General features: G+C 42.1%; 1 protein-coding gene across 1 annotated transcript in view; it reads left to right on the forward strand.

Moving 5' to 3' along the window:
- LOC144504032 (coiled-coil domain-containing protein 148-like) overlaps positions 1-20654 on the forward strand; it is a 103511-nt gene that overhangs the window by 17580 nt on the left and 65277 nt on the right. The window contains exon 4 of the mRNA XM_078229190.1: positions 11449-11552. Within this exon, the coding sequence (XP_078085316.1) occupies positions 11449-11552 (104 nt within the window). The remainder of the gene's footprint in view (positions 1-11448; positions 11553-20654) is intronic.

Raw genomic sequence — 20654 nt, forward strand, 5'->3', positions numbered from 1 at the left:
TCTCAGGATGTGGGTGTCACTTTCTAGGCCAGCATTTTTATTGCTTATCTCTAATTGCTCTTGAGAAGGTAGTGGTGAGCCATCTTTTGAGCCACTGCAGTCCATGTGGTGTTGGTACACACACACTGCTGTTAGGGAGGGAGTTTTGAAATTTTAACCTAGTGATATAGTTCCAAGTCAGGATGGTGTGTGGTTTGGTGGTGTTCTCATAAATCAAGTGCCCTTGATCTTCTAGATATCAGAGGTTGTGGGTTTCAAAGGTGTTACGTCTGCTATATTTTTCCCCATTCGCTTGATCTATCACCATCTCTTTGTAATTTTATGCTATCTACACTACTTACCACACCAATCCTTCTGTCACTGCAAACTTAGATATATTGCTCTCTATTCAAGTATTATTCAAGTCATTAATAAATATACTTACTGATGGCCAGCAAAGATCATTATGGGATGGCACTAGTCACTTGCTTCCAATTCAAATTTATGCCCATTGTCTCCATTGGTCTTCTACCTTCCAACCAGTTTTCTAACCAGGTCAATAATTTGCCTTCATTTCCATAAAATTTAATATTAGCTAAAACTCCCTAAAGTGGAACTTTATCAAATACCTACTGGAAGTCCAGAAAAGCGACCCAGAAACATAGAAAGGTTACAGTTATGATGACTACGGGGGATCAGGAACAGATCTCCCCATGAACCTCATTGAATATGAGCTTCCCTATTAGATGAGTGAAGGCTCACCCATCAGGGAAGGAGCAGCGGGGGGTTTAAAACCACTCGGGCTCCACTCAGGCTGGTATTGATATTCTCAGGACCGATCTGCACTCTGTAGCCGTTGAACAATGCTCATATATCACTGTCAGTAAAAGTGTGATTGGTGACAGAATACTAGCCTCAGTAAGGTTATTACATTGGTGATGAGCAGTAAAATTAGTTTTTTTCTTCCTTCTGGACCATCTTTACTATCGAGACGTAATCCTCCGGTAAAAAACATATCTCTTTTTGGGAAACTTGAAGCCTATGATGCAAGCATTGAAGACTCAGCACACAGAGTGCATGCGTTACTTTTTTCACGCCAACAGTGTTGAGGGGGATGAGAAGCAGAAAGTGAACCTGTTTATGGTATGTGCGGTCCTGACCTTCGGTGTAATCAAAAACCTGACCGACCCAGATGCCTCTGACTCCAAACCTTTAATGAATTGGTGGACTTGGTTAAAAGCTATTATAACTCTAAATCTTCTATAATACTCCAGCAATACCACTTTAACATGGTAGGGCAGACCCCTGGGGTATCTGTCACTGAATTTCTGATCTGGCTGCAAAAAGTGGCAGAGCACTATGAATTCATGCCAACCCTGAATGGCATGTTGCGAGATAGACTGATCTGTGGAATTAATGAGGTGATAGTCAAAAAAAGTTATTGGTGGAGTCGAATTTGGATCTAAAGAAGGCAATTGATATAGCTCTAATGTTGGAGAATACAGAGAAAGGAGCTCAGGAACTACAGGGAACGTCAGATAGTAGTGTTCTCCGATTGAGGGGAGGGGCTTTATGCAACATCCATTGCTCGACTGAGAACGATGATATCAGTAAACTATCCTAACATCCCTGGCAGCAGTGGAGCCAGGCAATCAATGGAAGTCAGGGACAGCCTTCAGATTCCTAGGAAGTATATTCCAGAAGGTTGTCGATGCCAGCTGGCAGACTATTGCAAGTGCTGCAGAAGAGATAGGGACAGTCAAAATGCATGCTATCTCGAGAAAAAGACAATACCAGTACTGGACCATACCTTGCAGCTAGGTCCACAAACAGGAACACTGCAATTAAATTGCATCTCCATGGCAAAGGCTGCCCCATAATGGTGGAATTGTTAGTAAATGGCCACCCAATAAAAATTGAAATGGGTGCTGGAGCTGCAATCTCCATTATTGGGGGGTAGACTTATAACCGTTTGTGGGCTGGTATTCAATTCTTGAACTTAGAAAGCACGAAGGCCAGGCTGGTCACCTACATAGGGGAACCATTGGAGATAAAGGGCACCATGTTGACCCTAGTGACTTACAAACAGCAGTAGGTGCAACTTACGCTCATCATTGTATGGGGACAAGGACCTAGCCTCATGGTGTGACATTAGTCTCCCTTTAAGAAATGTTTTTGTTAAAAACGTGATTTCTGCAGCTCACAGCGTCAGTGATGTCATTATTGCTGGCTTTGCTACCAGATGCCCTTTTATTTCCACTTCAATGGGGTTTGTTTTTATGTTGGGTTCTTTTTATGACTCTGTATTGTTCGGAGAGGAAAAAACACTGGTTGGCTGTTCAGGTTACAGGAAGGTTTTTTTTTCACTTTCAATTCTGAGCTGCAGGTTTGAGTTTAGTTTAAGGTAGTGGACCTCAGACTGAAAGCAGTGTCTCTTCTCTCTCTCCCTGGTTTTGGGAAATTCTGCTGTTTAGCTGAAAGCCTTCCTGGAGTAGAAACTCTGCTGTTGGGGGCTGGACTAAGAGTCTCTCTGGTTCTTTGGGAAGCTGTCTTGTCTTCAGACTGTTCTGAGTCTCAAGAGCATTGGACTGCAGAATTCAACTAACGGCCTTGATCTCAATATCAAGTGAGCATTAATCTGTGCTGTGTTAAATCTGTGAAAAGGATTTTTTTATTGTCTATGGGTTTTGGTTTTAATTGGAACATATTAGAGATATTCATTAAGGGATATATATTATAGTGGTTGTTTTGTTTCTTGTTTGTAATTGATAAAAGTTCTTGCTAATTTTCTTATGGGTTTTGTTTGTGGGGTTTGCTTGGTTGGAACGGTATTCAGCATTAAGGTTGATACAATATCATGGTTGGTTTTTTTTCTTGTTTGTAATTGGTAAAAGTTATTGCTAATTTTCTTTCTATACATGTTACCTATATTCTTAAATAAGCTTTGTTTGATAAAAGCTCCCTACTGGGTCATTTGAATCACACCTGAAGTGAAGCATCTCATGCTTATCCTAGTCAAATTCAAGATGCAAAACTTATGGTTCAGACAGGCTTCATAAAATGCTTTGGAGTTTCTGCCCTGAGCCATAACAGTGGGGAGAAATTGGCTCCAATGTATCAGACTGAACAAGCTGAAGATCTTTAGGCGAGGCATGGGGGAATTATAGAAAGTCATCAATAAGTATCCTGAAGTCTTCCAAGAAGAGCCTGGGAAAATAAAGGGATCCAAAGCTAAGATTTATGTTGACCCCAATGCTACGCCTGAGTATTTTAGAGCAAGACCAGTTCCATACTCCCCATTGCAAAAAGTAGAGTCAGAACTGGAATGCCTGGAATAGCTGTACAAAATAAGACTCATACATTTTGCAGAGCGGGCCGCACCTGTTCATGTCCTTAAGATGGATAAGTCGGTCTGACTTTGTGGAGAATTTCTAAACTTGGCAGATACACCATGTTCTGGATCGAAAACCTACACCCGGTTAACTGGGGAGGGCCAAAAATTTTCAAAGTTGGACATGAGCCAGGCGGATCATCAATTTGAATTGGATGAGCCTTTCTGAAAGTATGTAACAATAAATATGTATAAAGTTCTATACGAGTACACTCATCTGGCCTTTGGGGTCTCATCTGCATGCAACATTTTACAAGGGTTATGGAGAAAATACTCTGAGAGTTACCTCAGGTAGCGGTGTACTTGGATAATGTCTTGGTCACAGGAACTTCAGAATGTGAGCACCTAGTGAACCTGCAAGAGGTCTTAGGGCGATTTTCAAAGTATGCCTGAAAAGAGAAAAATGTGTCTTCCAAACAAGTGCCGTGACCTATTTAGGCTATCGGGTGAATGCCAAGGGCCTTCATCCAGTGGAAGACAAGATGAGGGCCAATAAGGAGGCGCCAATTCCAAAGAACCCCACAGAATTGAAATCTTTCTTTGAGTTATTGAATTATGGGAAGTTTATTCCTAATTTAGCTTCTTTGCTGCCCCCGCACCCGCGTGCCCTACAATGAAATTTCAAAGGTGACCTTGGGGGGGCACCGCAGCTGGAGGCCTTCAACAGAGTTAAACAACAACTTTTGCCCTCTAATTTATTGACTCACTTTGACCCCAAAAAGGACCTTAATTTGACATGTGATGCCTCCCCTTACAGGATTGGGGCAGTGGTCGGTGCAGACTCGATGGGCCGAATGGCCTCCTTCTGCACTGTAGGGTTTCTATGATTTCTATGAGTACTGGCACATCACTGGAGAGATGGGACAGAGAAACTTATTAGAAATGCATCCATGACCCTCTCAGACTCTGAGCAGAGATATTCCCAGATTGAGAAAAAGGGATTGGCAGTTGTCTTCGGTATTAAAACGTTCCATCAATATATCGATAGTTGACATTTTTTCATAGTGACTGATCATAAACCACTGCTGGGATTTTTTTAAAGAAGACAAGGCAAAACCCCCCTTTGCCTCCACCCTGATACAATGTTGGGCCTTGTAACTGACAGCTTATGAATACCTCCTAGAGCACCGCCCCAGGACCTGGATAGCTAACGCTAACACTGAGTCATCTGCTGTTGCCCACAAGTCCAACTTCACCACCAATCTATATGAAAATTAAACTCTCCATTAAAACAATTCTGCTTTTGCTAAAAGCCTATCTAATCTCTGAATAAATATCTTTGATCACTTGACCACTGCTAGCAAGAGGCCTGTAGACAACTCCTTTGCAGTTTGAGTCCTCTGATATTACTCGGTTCTACTCATTGAGTCTCTGCTGATTGCTTTCCTTTATTATATCTCTTTCAGATTTAACCAATTACATTTGTTTATCAATTTAATATGTTTTGAATGCATCATTCTTTTCCTTTCATATATTCCCTCTTACAATTGTTGTAATAGTATCTTCTACTAGTTTCCCTATCTTTTAACAGCCAATTTGAAAGACTGAGATAAACTCAATTAAACAAGTGTCCCTTTTTAAAGGGTCGCAAATAACCAATTCCAAATTATAAATAAAACCAAAGGAAACTTAATAAGCCAAATCACGTCATCTTGTCATTACTCATGTCAACTATGCACTCCAATTCCCACTATCCAGGGAAAAACTACCCTTTCTAAAGACCTGATGACATAGCCATGTTTCAGTAATGACTATTTTAAGTTATTTCTATTTTCTTTCTAATGGATTTACCCCAGACCAATTGTTCAACATTTTCTCTTTGAAGTTTTTAATTTATAAAATAAAATCAATTAGTTGTTCTACTCTTTCATCTAATCCCATCATCCATTTTTGGATGCAAGCCCAACATTGAAAGTAATTTAAAACTGACAAAATTGATATGAGCAGGTCAACTTTTGATATGATTATTTTGATGTTGAGCATAGATTGCGATAGTGTACAAATCATCTTGTCCACAGTGCCAACCTTCAGGCATAAGCATATAACATTTTTAATGCTTTCATGATCTTATTCAATAATCTGTTCTATTAACGTAATGCACTTTTTCAAAATTAACTAATTTAGAAGAATAATCTCCTGATAACTGTGATGATACATAGAAGTATTAATTGGAAAATACATCCTGTCATAGAGTGACTGAATTTGAGTTTGTTCTTCCAGTCACCTGTCCAAGCCTACATGTCAGGACAATCTGCCAACCAAATGCTTCCCCAGAGGGAGGGAGGGAGGGAAGATCCAAAGGGCTAATCAAACAATGCTGAACTTATGCACCTTCTATAATTGGTTCAAAATTAATATTTGTAGAGCTATAATAATAGGTCATTCCTGCACCTTCTCAATTCACATAGAGTGGGGGGGAAAATTCAAAAGAAAAACAAAGCCATTATAAAGTAGGTAACACAGGCCTATGCACACTTAGTGGGCCCAGAAGCAATTTCATTCAGCTCCTTAATGGGCTAAATTGTCTGTTGATTGTCGGCAGGGGCGATTCTGACTTTTGCTCGGGCCTGCTGACCAAAATATCACGAGTGTGTGACGAGATCAGGATGTGTGCCCGATATCCTCTTGTACAATTCCACATGCTTCCATCTGAGCCACACAAAATTCTGGCCATAAGTTTGATTTTTTGGTTTTTTAAATAAAATTGCAAATTTAATTACTGATTAATTTACAGTAACTGTATCATTCAATTTTGCAGACCCAGTCTGTTAGTGTGGGCATATTGTTGCACATAATGCTGAGTAGTTATTTTCAGGGATTAATAGAACCTTCTACACATGGTTTACTTTTGACAATATGTCTATGTACAATGCAGTGACCCATACCAATTCCCTATGCAATGCCAACTAATTATCAATGTTTTGTGTGGCATTTGACTCTGATAAGCAAAGTCTACTGGCACTTTAAATAATGATTCTGAAACATTTTGATGTTAAAATATATATTGAATAAAATATTACATTTTGCATTTTTTATAATAAGGTTTTAAAAAACTCAATTTACAGTAATGAGGGTGAGGGGGGTGGGGGGTGGTGTGGTGGTAGTGCTGAGGATAAGCTTCCCAAGAAAGGTAGGCAGGAAAGAATGACAGGAGAGTTATCCTGTCCAACTCTCATATTTTCTCCTGTGCTCAGACTACCATTGATGGAAGCCTAGGGGCAAATCATCAACCTTTTTGCTTGACTAGAGATAACAGCAGAAAGTAGACATAGCAGAGGTGAATGGTAGAAAATGTCTTGACTTCAGATAGGAATGACTAAATTCCCAGACGTCTTTCCAATTACATTGTCAGATCTGGACATGTGCTATATCTGTTCAAATCTAGTAGCTACTTGTAACCAGTTGAGTTTGCAACCCTCTCTGCAGCTTGCAAATTTTGGCTTTGTAAATGTTGAATAAAAACAATTTTACAACAGCTTACATTTATATGGAAAGTTTAACATTAAAAATCCCATTAAAGAAGGTATTAGGACAGATGAACAGAAGCATGGTTGAAGAACCAGGCTTTAAGGAACTTCTGAAGGGAGGTGAGAGAGTTGGCGTGGCAGAGAAGTTAGGAAGGAATTACAAATCTTAAGGATATAAAAGATATAACCACCAATGGTGAAAGCGAACAAAGTCGGTTGAAGGAAAACATTGCAAGGCTGAAGAAATTTACAGAGATAGGGAAGAAAGAAATGCAAATGGTTCACTATTTTAATTTTCTTCTCGTGAAGGCTTTGAATAATACTAGTGCATAGTTTCTCGGGTGTTTCACTTTATTATTATGGACAGAGGACAGAGGTAGACTGAAACCCCCAATTTCCTTTCCCATAATCAGTGTAGTTTAATTTTGATAAGGCTGATATGAGTTCCCAATCCTCTGTTAGTGTGCAGTCAATTTAAAAACCACCAGCAGCAAAATCTCATGGATTTAAAAAAGGAATATTATTTATTCACCCAGAATGGCCTATCACCATGTCAACCACACAACACACACCCAAGAAAGATAATAGTGCACTTTTACAAATATTAAAACCAAACAAAATAGTTAGTAGTTCACATGTCTTGGAGAATTCAGTAAGGGAGTTTTTCCCATTCTGGAATTGATGTTCAGGTAAGTTCAGATGGCTGGGTGCAAAGACAGATTGACTCAGGGTTCCTTGAAAGTAAAGACTTTCAGCAAAGTGTGTAGACAGGTGCTAACTGGTGTGATCAGTACGGTGTATAGACAGACCCTGATAGCTGGTGTGACTGGAGGTCCAATTCCTTGCAGGTGAATTCAAAGCTGTTCAAAATACCCTGAGCGATGCGCTCACCAGAAATCTTTTGACAGTTTCTGCTCACCAGGTGCATGCCTTGGGAGACCTGTCGTAATTCACATCACGTCATGGTTTATGGTGGGGGTTGGCGGGGGGGCGCGGGATTATCAGTGTGGAGGCCTGATAATTAGATGTCAGGTTATTGTCTCATAAAAATTTCATAGAATCCCTACAGAGGCCATTTGGCCCATTGAGCCTACACTAACAACAATTCCACTCAGGCCCTATCCCCGTAACCCCATGTATTTACCCAGTTTATCCCCCTGACACTAGGATGAATTTATCATGGCCAGTTTACCTAAACTGCACATCTTTGGACTATGGGAGGAAATCTGAGCACCTGGAGAAAACCCACACAGACATGGGGAGAACAGTGAACCATTTGCAAACTCCACACAGACAGTGACCCGAGGCCGGAATTGAACCCAGCGCTGTGAGGCAGCAGTGTTAACCACTCTGCCACCCCACTGTAATCGGCTTCCCAATGTTGAAAGTTAGGATTTTCGCTACATCACAGGTGGGAATAATTGCATCATGCTTTTATGTCAACGTGAAACGTTATTTGGGCCTCCCACCGGATTTTCCACTCCCAAGGCTGATCTTCCCAACCAAATCAGGAGCAGAAAATCCCTCCCAATATCTCCATGTCTGCACTGGCATGACACTATTCTCCATGTCCGAATGCTTTGACATTAAAAATCGATAAGCCATTTCGCAATGTTAGAGTATCATAGCCATGCATGATCCTGGCCTCAGATATTGCCCACACAAAGTTTCATAAGTGGATGATTAAGGACAAAAGCCTGGCTGACACCTTTTCTCATCTTCCCTTGCCAATTGTAGAGTTTTTACTGTTGCTTGAGGTCAAATAATTTAGTATCTATCAGTAATTCTTGATTTGTGTGATTCAGTACCACAGTACCCAGTGTGCCTTAATGAGAGAATTTTACTGTTTTAATAGGGATAGACAGGAGGGAAAAGGAGGTGGGGTAGCTCTGTTAATTAAAGATAACATCAGGGCGGTAGTGAGAGACGATATAGGCTCTAAGGAGCATAATGTGGAATCATTGTGGGTGAAGATAAGGAATAGTAAGGGGAGAAAGTCACTGGTGGGCATGGTCTATAGGCCCCCAAGTAATAACTTTGAGGTGGGTTGGGCTATAAATAAGTAAATAATGGATGCGTGCAAAAACGGAACAGCAATAATCATGGGGGATTTTAACCTGCATATTGATTGGTTGACTCAAGTCGGACGCGGTGGACTTGAGGAAGAATTCTTAGAATGCTGTCGGGATAGTTTCCTCGAACAGTATGTTACAGAACCTACGAGAGAGCGAGTTATCTTGGATCTGGTCCTGTGTAATGAGACAGGTAAAATTAATGATCTTCTTGTGAGGGATCCTCTTGGAATGAGTGATCACAATATTGTTGAATTTCTAATACAAATGGAGGGTGAGAAAGTAGGGTCCCAAACCAGTGTCCTCTGCTTGAACAGAGGGGAGTACAATAGGATGAGGGCAGAATTGGCTAATGTAGACTGGGAGCGCAGACTAGTTGGTAGGACAGCTGAGCAACAGTGGCGGATTTTTAAGGAGATTTTTCTCAGTACTCAGCAAAAATATATTCCTGTGATAAAGAAGGAATGTAAGAAAAGGGATAACCAGCCGTGGATAACTAAGGAAATAAAGGAGAGTATTAAATTAAAAACCGATCCATACAGAGTGGCCAAAACTAGTGGGGAATTAGAAGATTGGGAAAGCTTTAAAAAACAACAAAGTACTAAGAAAGCGATAAAGAAAGGAAAGATAGATTATGAAACTAAACTAGCACAAAATATAAAAACTGATCGTAAAAGTTTTTACAAATATATAAAAAGGAAAAGAGTAGGTAAAGTAAATGTTGGACCCTTAGAAGACGAGAAGGGGGATTTAATAATGGGAAATGAGGAAATGGCCGAGGCCTTAAACAAGTTTTTTTGTGTCGGTCTTCACGGTAGAGGACACAAATAGCTTACCGAAAATTGACGGTCGTGGGACTGTAGGGGGTGAGGTCCTTAAAACGATTACTATTACTAAAGAGGTAGTGCTTGGTAGGCTAATGGGACTAAAGGTAGACAAGTCCCCCGGCCCGGATGGAATGCATCCCAGGGTAATGAAAGAAATGGCAGAAGTAATAGCAGATGCGTTGATTGTAATTTATCAAAATTCGCTGGACTCTGGGGAAGTGCCGGCTGATTGGGAAAACAGCTAATGTGACGCCACTGTTTAAAAAAGGAGGTAGACAAAAGGTGGGTAACTACAGGCTGGTTAGCTTAATGTCCGTAGTTGGGAAATTGCTGGAATCCATCTTTAAAGAAGAAATAGCAGGATACCTGGAAAAAAATGGTTTGATCAAGCAGACGCAGCATGGATTCATGAAGGGAAAGTCGTGTTTGACGAATTTACTGGATTTTTATGAAGATGTAACGAGTGCAGTTGACAGAGGGGAGCCGGTGGATGTGGTGTTTTTAGATTTCCAGAAGGCGTTCGATAAGGTGCCTCACAAAAGGTTGCTGCAGAAGATTAAGGTACACGGAGTTGGGGATAAAGTGTTAGCGTGGATTGAGGATTGGCTATCTAACAGGAAGCAGAGAGTTGGAATAAATGGGTGCTTTTCTGGTTGGCAGTTGGTGACTAGTGGAGTGCTGCAGGGATCGGTGCTGGGGCCTCAACTGTTTACCATATACATAGACGATCTGGAGGAGGGGACCGAGTGTAGGGTAACAAAGTTTGCGGATGACACAAAGATGAGTGGGAAAGCGAATTGCGTGGAGGATGCGGAAAGTCTGCAGAGAGTTTTGGATAGGCTAAGTGAGTGGGCGAGGATCTGGCAGATGGAGTATAACATTGACAAGTGTGAGGTTATCCACTTTGGAAGGAATAATAGTAAAATGGACTATTATTTAAATGGTGAAAAACTGCAACATGCTACTGTGCAGAGGGACCTGGGGGTCCTTGTGCATGAATCGCAAAAACTCAGTTTGCAGGTGCAGCAGGTGACCAAGAAGGCAAATGGAATGTTGGCCTTTATGACGAAGGGGATGGAGTATAAAAGCAGGGAGGTCTTGCTGCAATTGTACAAGGTACTGGTGAGGCCGCAACTGGAGTACTGTGTGCAATTTTGGTCCCCTTATTTGTGAAAGGATATATTGGCCTTGGAGGGAGTACAGAGAAGGTTCACCAGGTTGATACCGGAGATGAGGGGGTTAATTTATGAGGACAGATTGAGTAGATTGGGCCTGTACTCATTGGAGTTTAGAAGGCTGAGGGGAGATCTTATAGAGACATAGAAGATAATGAAGGGGCTAGACAGGGTAGAGGCAGAGAGATTCTTTCCACTTAGAAAGGAAACAAGAACAAGAGGACACAGCCTCAAAATAAGGGGGAGTCAGTTTAGAACAGAGTTGAGGAGGAACTTCTGTCAGAGGGTAGTGAGTCTCTGAAATTCCCTGCCCATTGAAGCAGTGGAGGCTACCTCGTTAAATATGTTTAAGTCACAGGTAGATAGATTTCTGATCAATAAGGGAATTAAGGGTTATGGGGAGCGGGCGGGTAAGTGGAACTAAACCACTATCAGATCAGCCATGATCTTATTGAATGGCGGGGCAGGCTCGAGGGGCTAGATGGCCTACTGTTGCTCCTATTTCTTATGTTCTTAATCTTTCTATTATACATATAGATTCAGAAAATCTTGCAAGCAGCAAAGTTTAACAAGGAACATACTCTGATTAAGCAACATCAACGGGTATGGTGGCAGGAGCAACCAAAACTGATGGAAGTAAGGTAAGAATTAACAACTGAAATGTTCCTTTAAAATAAATTTATCAATGACTCTCACAAACATATTTTAATAATCATGTGTATTTCCATTAATGAAACACCATGGGTGGAACTTTCCACTCCTGTCAGTGATGGGAATTGTGGCAGGCAGGGGCAATAAATTTGGCATGATTGAAAAAGTTAGTTTCCTGTTGGGAAATTAGTTTAGAATTTTGTTCCCCCTGACTTTGATGGCGGGTTAAAGGTGGGTCGAGTTTCATGCAGACCTATGTTGGAAACCATATTTGCATTGCATGGAGGCCAACTCATCAGAGTTATGTTCCCCCTCAAGATTAAGTGCCCCGCCAGTAGATAATTAGAATGGTGTGTTTCCCTATTGTACCTAAGTGGTGCACACTTGGCAAGCTTCACTTCATCAACAACTTCAAGGTACGTAGATGCTGCTTTTGGCTACCTTTGATAGCGTTGCTGCAAGATTTAGGATGCTGAGCTAAGGGTGGGCATGAGAAGCAATACTAGTGGGAGGAATCGAGGAAAGGCATGTGGCCTCAAGAATGGGAGGGTCACGTTGACCAAAGAATATGGGAACATCGACATTAAATGGACACTTGGTGCGACCAAAGGTCTACAGAAGACTTAGCTCATACATGAAGATGAGTGAAAGACAGTGTGACAGACGCCTCTCTAGTCTAAGGATGTGATAGTCCATTGCTGCCACATTCTCCATGAGCACTTGGAAGGCATCTGATGCCAGTCGCTGAGAAGGTTACTGCCACACTCAACTTTTTTGTCTGCAATTCTTCCAGGGATCCACTGAGGGCCTTTGAGGAATCTCACAATTGGGTAAACATTATGTTCCCCCTCAAGATTAAGTGCCCTGCCAGTAGGAAGGTGATGGATGCCTTTTTCAAGAAAGTTCACCATTCTGTACAGTTCCGCACGGATGAAGCAAGTCAGGCAGTCAGAGCTGTGGAATTTGCTTTGACCTCAGGCTTTCTGCAAGTGCAGGCAGCATCAGATGAACACATGTGGCCTTGAAAGCGCCCTGGCAGCAGCCTGTGAGATTCATTAATGAAAAATGATTTCACTATCTAAATATCCAGCTAAATTGTGATCATGGAAAAAAGATCTGGCATTTAATGAAAAGGTTGCAGAGAGTTCCCATGACTCATATGTTTCAAGTCATTCGCAGGTACCAGTGATATTTGAGGGAGCTCTGTGCTTAGAGGATTGAGGGTTGGTAAGGGATTCCCCTCTGAAAACATGACTAATAACGCCCGTTTGTTCTCCACAAAGTTGGATCTGAAGGAAGATACAGTGCTACACATTCAGCCATAAGGTTTATAAATGGAGCAGACTATTGGCCTCTTTAAGATACATTTTGGAGGTTCCAACCGCACAGGTGGAACTCTCCACAACTCACTGCGGAGATTGTTGTTCCACATCATCGTTGTTTGCTGTGCCCTGAACAACTTGGTGCTGCAAAGGGCTATGTGTTGCCAAAGGGAAACATAGAGGAGCTAGATGTCTCCTCAAGTGAGAAAGACGAAGGGGAAGATTCTGATGAGTGCGAGGATTCACACAATGCATATGAGGATGCCATTGCATGGCACAACACAGATGTGCTTGTGACAACCTCAAGGCTATAAGATATATGTGAAACCACATCTGGATTACTGTGTACAATACTGGGTTCCTTATTTAAGGAAGGATGTAAATAAATTGCAAGCAGTTCTGAGAAGATTTATTGGATTAGAACCTGGAATAGGCAGGTTATCTTCTGAGGAATGGTTGGACAGATTACGCTCTGAACCGCTGGAGTTTAGAGGGGTAAGAAGTGATTTGATTGAAACATATAAGATCTTAAGGAGTCTTGACAGGGTGAATGTGGAGAGGATGTTTCCTCTTGTGGAAGAACCAAGAACTAGGGATTACTGTTTAAAAATATGGGGTTGCCCATTTAAGACAGAGATGAAAATTTTTTTCTCTCAGGATCATGATCTTTTCAACTTGCTTCCTCAAATACAGTGGAAGTAGATAAAGTCTTTGGCGATTAAGGCAGAATTAGATAGATTCTTGGTAAGCCAAGGAGATGAAAGGTTATCAGGGATATGTGAGAATATGGAGCTGAAGTTGCAATCAGATCAGCCATGATCTTATTGAATGACAGAGCAGGCTCGAAGGGCTGATCAGCCCACTACCACTCTAGCTCCTAATTCATATGTTTGCATGCATGTATCTTCAACATGTCATAAAAGGGTCAATGATCATTGAGGAAGCATAAGTCAGTCACCTTCAACTCTAACGATGGGGTCACCCTTGGACGGTGCCTCGACACCATGAGGTCACTGTGGAATGTAATTAATACTCCACAAACACACATCGTTAAGCAACTACACATGGTGCAGTCCTTTCCACCATGGTGTCATCAAATCAGTGGCTATGGCATCCTTCAAGAGGTTGTAATTCTATTGCACCTATGGATGAACTCAAGTTTGCATGATAGCAGCTTAGCAAGTTGGCTCTAAGCCAAAATCATTTGTCAATGGTTAGCACTTGGCTGTCTCATATGGGTGCTAAATCTGGACAGCGCCCTCTTGGAACACCAGCTCTCATGCCTGATTAATGCAGAGGCCACAACTTGACAGGATACACTCATTCCCATCTAGCAGACATTTCAATTATCCCTGAGCGGAACCAACTTCCATCACTCTGTGTCATGCATGGGAAAAATAGGGGACTAATAAAGGAATAACATTCAGCCTTAAACACAGAAATTAAATTACACTGCAGAGAGGCATGTATGGCTATGGTGCTCAATGATAAATATTACTTAACCAAAACCTCTCAGTCATAAAATAAACACCATTGCAAAATGTATTTGGGTGATAAGATTTCAATGTTGGTCATGACAAATACTTCTAAAATCCACAAACTGTAAATTTCAGTGCGACATCATCAGGATAAGCGCTAATCTTGATGAACAATTCTCTTGAAGTCACATGATGTCTGCCTAAGATCCAAAGGTTACATGTGTCATATCCAGCCATCATTATTTTTTAAGTTTATTTATTAGTGTCACAAGTTGATTTACATTAACACTGCAATGAAGTTACCTAGCCGCCACATTCCGGCACGCCTGTTCAGGTACACTGAGGAGAATTTAGCATGGCCAATGCACCTAACCAGCACACCTTTCAGCCTTTGGGAGGAAACTGGAACACCCAGAGGAAACCCACGCAGATGCGGAAGAATGTGCAGACTCCACACAGACAGTGACCCAAGCTGGGAATTGAACCTGGGTCCCTGGCGCTGTGAGGCAGCAGTGCTAACCACTATGCCACCATGCCTCCCCTATATATAGGAAGTACCTTTCTTAATTTAGGATGTGCCTTTGTTCATTTCAGTGATGTGACAAGATTGTGTGAGATTTAATGAAACTGAGGGATAAGATGGGAGATAGTTGGGAGCAAGGTTCGGTTTGTAACCTTGAATGAACGCAGGACCTTGCACTACATCAATTATCCATTCAATACCTTTGATTTGGAGAGGAATGAATGCAAAATATATTTGCAATAGTGCAGATTATGTACAGCGAACGAAAATCTGTGCCATCATCGTGCTTTCAAACCTTCCTAATTTTCCTAACTCTACTGGCATATCTAGGTTGTAGCCCTGAAATTCACAGCAGAGGTCGAGGCTGATTGCTGCACCCTGTTGTCATGTGTGGAGAGAGTTGGGGACTAATAAAGGAATAACGTTCAACCTTTAACGCGAAGATTAAATGAGATTGTGGGGAGGCAGGAAAGGCTATGGTGTTCGACAGTGTATACTACTTTAACCTTACTGTCCTTACTGTAATGAAATTAATGGCACAGCAGGCATCCTCTGGAGGCCCGAGGCCTGGATGGCTCTGGCCTGCTAGGGGTCACCTGTTCTGCGGCAGGTACACCCTTCTTGGCCTGACCAGATGGAGTTGATGGAGGTCACAGGCAGAGGGGATTTGGAGTGGCAGGATATCCTGATTGATGCATAATTAATGATCTGGAAAGCAGAAAATCGGGCCTGAAAATCCCCCCACTGCCTAGTGGGAATCAAACCGACTTTGTTGCCTGCCACCGCACTTAGTTTCCAGAATGGAAAATTTCGCCCCATGATACTAACTTGTTGAGTTATATTTTATAATATACTTGGATGATCCCAATTGTCTTGAATCCTGGAGCTATTCAATTATTCAAAATTAAAAAAGAGTTATCTAAGTCACAAAGGCCCTTACCAAATGTCTGATCTTTGAAGTTTTGTTGATTCTTCAAATAATTAGAAACAACAGAATCTAGTGTTATGATTTGGGCTTTCAAAGTAATACTTCCTTACTCAGCAGTTGTGCAGTGCCATTCATGAGCACATTTTATGCTCCAGTGAAAGGGAAGCCTACATTATATATAATCTGTTCCTTTCAAAGTTTGGAGCTTGAGCATAATAATTAGCTCAGCTGTGGAAAATAGTCAACTGCACTTTACATAGACTGAACATTACGAGCTGAACTCCCGCATTGGGGTGTGAAATTGAACTCAAAACTGTTTTAAAGTCCCAAACCTACCCCAGTGTGAAAGAGAAATGGATCATGAGTTTCACAGGACTGCCTTCCTTAACTCATAAGCAGATAGGTTTGGTGGCCAATTGACAGATGTGGTTGGGGGTGGGAGCCTTGGTAGTGAAGACAAGCTGACTAAAGTGTAGGCCCAATTTAAAATCAACATGGCAGCAGTAAGTGTGGCTGCTCTTCGAGTGGTGGAAGTGGACAGTGAAGATTCACAGTGATCTTCAAGCTAGATTTCTCATTTCCATGATGATTCAGGAGTCAGAGGTCAGGGCAGGGCAGCCCCTTGCTTTTCTGATGCCAACCTAGCGGTGGTTCTGGAGGCCAAGAGGAAAAGAAGGGAGGTCCTCTCCCTTGAAGGTGACAGGATGAGGCCATCCACACAGACCAAGCAGACTTAAAAGGAAGTCACAGTCACTATTATGGGACTATTATGAGAGAAACTTGGATCCAGGGAAGAAAAATGTTAATTGAACTAATTTCTCTGGTAAGGCGAGTGCTCTCCGTAATCCTCAGGACAGACATCTGTGTGTTAACCCTCTAGCAGTCGCACCAGCTGAGAAACCTCCGGATGTATATTGCTCCTGAACATGGTGTATGCACAGGTGACTCACTGACCCCTCAGAATGCCTTTGAGCCATAGTATTGCTGAGGACCTGTCACCACAGAAACATGCACCCTCCAATGAATTAGGCAGCTAATAGGTCATAGAGGACAGCAATGCCTTATAACACACTCTTTTCGAGAATCAGATACATAATGCCCGTGAGAAGGCTCAAACAGGCAGAGGGGGACCCTTCTTACAGAACATTATGGCAATGGAAGTAACCAATATCAAAAATAAGTCATTCCTGGTTGAGTTGGTGATTGCAAAGCACAATGCGCTCAAGAAGCAGGTGCATTTAACTCCACTGTATCTGAAGGCATACCAAACACTGAAGAATATTGAAAAGTCTCAGCATTGCAGAGGCTTCTGCTCTCCAAGGCTAGCTCTCATGGTGTCTTCTTGTTTCTCCTACAAGTGCAGACATCCACAGATATGAATTTTCTCCCACTCAATCAGTAGTCCAGATGGCTAGTAAGGAACTGAAGATGCACTGTCACAACTTATAAGTGCACCAGTCCAGAAACTTTCACCTGAGTGGGTCCCTGTACACATTCAGACAGGTGGCATTGGATAAGGAACTTAGCATTGGTTTATAGAAGGAGGTGACAGAAACAGTCAGCTATGGTCAGTTCTCCCTGGCGAAGGAAGCCAGACACAGCCTTGCTCAGTTCTGCACAAATGTAAGTCCTCAATAGCCACTGGAAAGGAGGGTCTGCTAGACCACCAGCAACAGAGGTGCTCCTACATGTTGAAGTTCCCTGGGCATTGAGATCAATGGCTGAAACTAGAGGAGGCAATTCAACAAACACCATTATGGCTTAGGGATTTGAACATATGAGCTCCACCATGGAAACCTCTGGGAGAGCCATATGCAGCCGTACTTGAGAAGCATGCAGGAACCTTCCACTGATTTATACAAGATGCATACTACATTGTGTAGCCAGAGTGCTCAGTTGTGCGAGTGGCACAGAAATGTTTGAGGAGGTGCCAATTACATCCTAGATTCCCCCTAGCCATCCAAAGCCCCTATCAAATGCTGAGGATGTCACTGAGGAGGATGAAGATGTCACCGCTCATGGGGCACCTTCATCATCCTCAGCCTTCTTGGCCTCTCTGACAGTGGGAGCATCTGTATAGCAGGGCAAAGTTATGGAGGCAGCCTTGCAAAGATGTACATCTGTGACCATCCACCTGGAGCATCTCAGACTCCTATGACACTGGTTCTCAGTCATTTCCTTGTAGCTCCCTCCTCAATGGTAGATTCTATAATGAGGGTACGGCCTCTGTTGCCTTCCTGCCCCTCATCCCTCTCCTCTGCCCTTCTGATGCCCAGGGCTGTACTCTTCCTGTAGAGGATATTGCTTATCACCACGGGACTCAAAATCTGAGAATCTTATTCCCAATACTAGCTGTGGCCTTTCTTGTCGTCAGGTGATCATCAAGTATCCATGGCAGCCTTGCACCGTGATCTTCCACACCCACAATGCCAGAAGGGTGACAATCATCTACACTTTCTGATGTCTTACTGACCACTCCCTTCACTAACTGTGCGGCTCCAAGGCTGCCCCCCCCCCCCCTCCCTCCCTTCACTAACTGTGCGGCTCCAAGGCCCTACCACCACAATGACCTTAATCAGGGATGAGACAGGATCTTGATGCTGCCCTCCCCTTCACCCTGGTGAACATGGCCGGTGCTGGATACGGTGTTGGGAAAACTGTGCTGGCCGCCACCGGTATTTTCGGCCCCCATTCCCACTCCCAGCAGAAACTGAAGATTCAGCCCTACATCTTTATTCTCCCCATAATGATGAAAGACGGACCAGAACTAGAATTAAACAGAGTTAAATGGTTGCTGTATTGACTTACAAATTGAATAAATAGCACAATAAATTATAAAGTTAAGAAACAACGACTGAGTCCAAAAAAATTGAAAGAATAGATTTTCATAAGAGGTCAGTTTACCACTGTCAAAAATCATTGGGCTAAAAACCTTTCTGATCTTACCACAAATCCAGAAACTTACTGGTTTCTTCCAGATGTTTATAGTTAATAAGCCTTTCCCACACTTAGCTTTCTCTTTAGCTCAGAGTTCTTTCATAGTATTATTTCTTTTGAAGTTAGGGCTGTTAAGCAAGCTGATGCCAGATTAACTACCAAACTATATACCTACAGTACAGATCAAAAGGTCCTACAAAAGTTGTCACAATTGCTTTTACAGAAAATACTTAAACAACAGCTATGCAACTTTCCAGTAAAACAACAGTTTCAAACCACATTCTTCTCTGGAACAACATGATATGATGCAGTTTGACATGCAGACAGATTTTCCAACGAGTGTTAAGATAGCGCTGATTAAAAGAATCTGGGCAACAGTTCCAATTAGAATGTCAAATCCACATACTTAATTAAAGCCAATTTCAAAGAATAATCCCTCTGTTTCCCACGGATAATTAGGTGTATATCAGCCATTTTAAAATTGAAAATAAAACAGAACCAATAAAGTAAATAATAAAATCGGAAAATGCTTAAATCTGGCAGCATCTGGAGGGAGAGGTAAGTGCAGTTAACCTTTTGATGACCCTTTCTTAGAACTCAGTTCTTAAACATGTAACAGATTTTAAGAAAGGAAGAGGAGGTGTCCTCGATGGTGTCAAGTTTCTTGAGTGTTGTTATAGCTGCACTCATCTAGGAAAGTGGAGAGTATTCCATCACAGTCCTGATTTGTGCCTTGGAGAGATGGTGGGCAAACTTTGGGGAGTCAGGAGGTGAGTTACTCGCTGCAGGATACCGAGCCTCTGACCTTCTCTTGTGGCCACACTATTTATATAGCTAGTCCAGTTGGGTTTCTGGTTAGTGGTAACCCCCAGATGTTAATCATGGGGGATTAAGTGATCATAATGCTATTCAACGTCAAGGGCCAATAGTTAAATTATTTCTTGTTGGAGATGGTCATTTCCTGGTATTGTGTGGCATGAATGTTACTTGGCACTTGTAAGCCCAAGCCTGGATATTGTCCAGGTCTTGCTGCATTTGGACATAGGCTGCCTCAGTATCTGAGGAGTTGTGAATGGTGCTGAACATTGTGCCAACATCAGTAACATCCCCACTTCTGACCCCTTATGATGGAAGGATGGTCATTGATGAAGCAGCTGAAGATAGTTGAGCCTTGGACACTATCCAGATGAACTCCTGCAGTGATGGTCTGGTGCTGAGATGATTGACTTCCAACAACTACAACCACTTTCATTTTTTCTAGGTATGATTTCAACCAGTGGAGAGGTTTCCTCCTGATTCCCAATGATTCCAGTTTTGTGAGGAGTCCTTCTTGCCAAACTTGGTCAAACAATGCCTTGATGTCAAGGGCAGTCACTCTCACCTTACTTCTGGAGTTTCAAACATGGACAAAAGAGCTGAACAAGGCTGTAATGAGTCAGGGTAGAACCCAAACTGAGTGTCAGTGGGCAGCTTATTGCTAAGCAAGTGCTGCTTGATAGCACTGTTGATTACCTCTTACATCACTTTACTGATTATCGAGAGTAGACTGATGAGGTGATATTTGGCTGCGTTGGATTTGTTCTGCTTTTTGTGTATGATATATCTGGGAAAATTTCCACATTGCTGGAAAGATGCCAGTGTTGTATCTCTATTGGAACAACTTGGCTAGATGATGACAAGTTCTAGAGTATAAGCCTTCAGTACTATTGCTGCAATATTGTCAGTCCATTGTCTTTTCAGTATACACTGTCTTCAGCCATTTATTGATATCACATGGAATGAATCAAATTGGCTGAAGACTGGCATCTGTTATGATGAGGACCTCCAGAGGATGCTGAGATGGATCATCCACTTGGCACTTCTGGCTAAAGATTGTTCTGCTTGATCTTTTGCACTGATGTGCT

This window comes from Mustelus asterias, chromosome 14, assembly GCF_964213995.1.
Source record: "Mustelus asterias chromosome 14, sMusAst1.hap1.1, whole genome shotgun sequence".
NCBI classification, from domain to species: Eukaryota; Metazoa; Chordata; class Chondrichthyes; order Carcharhiniformes; family Triakidae; genus Mustelus; species Mustelus asterias.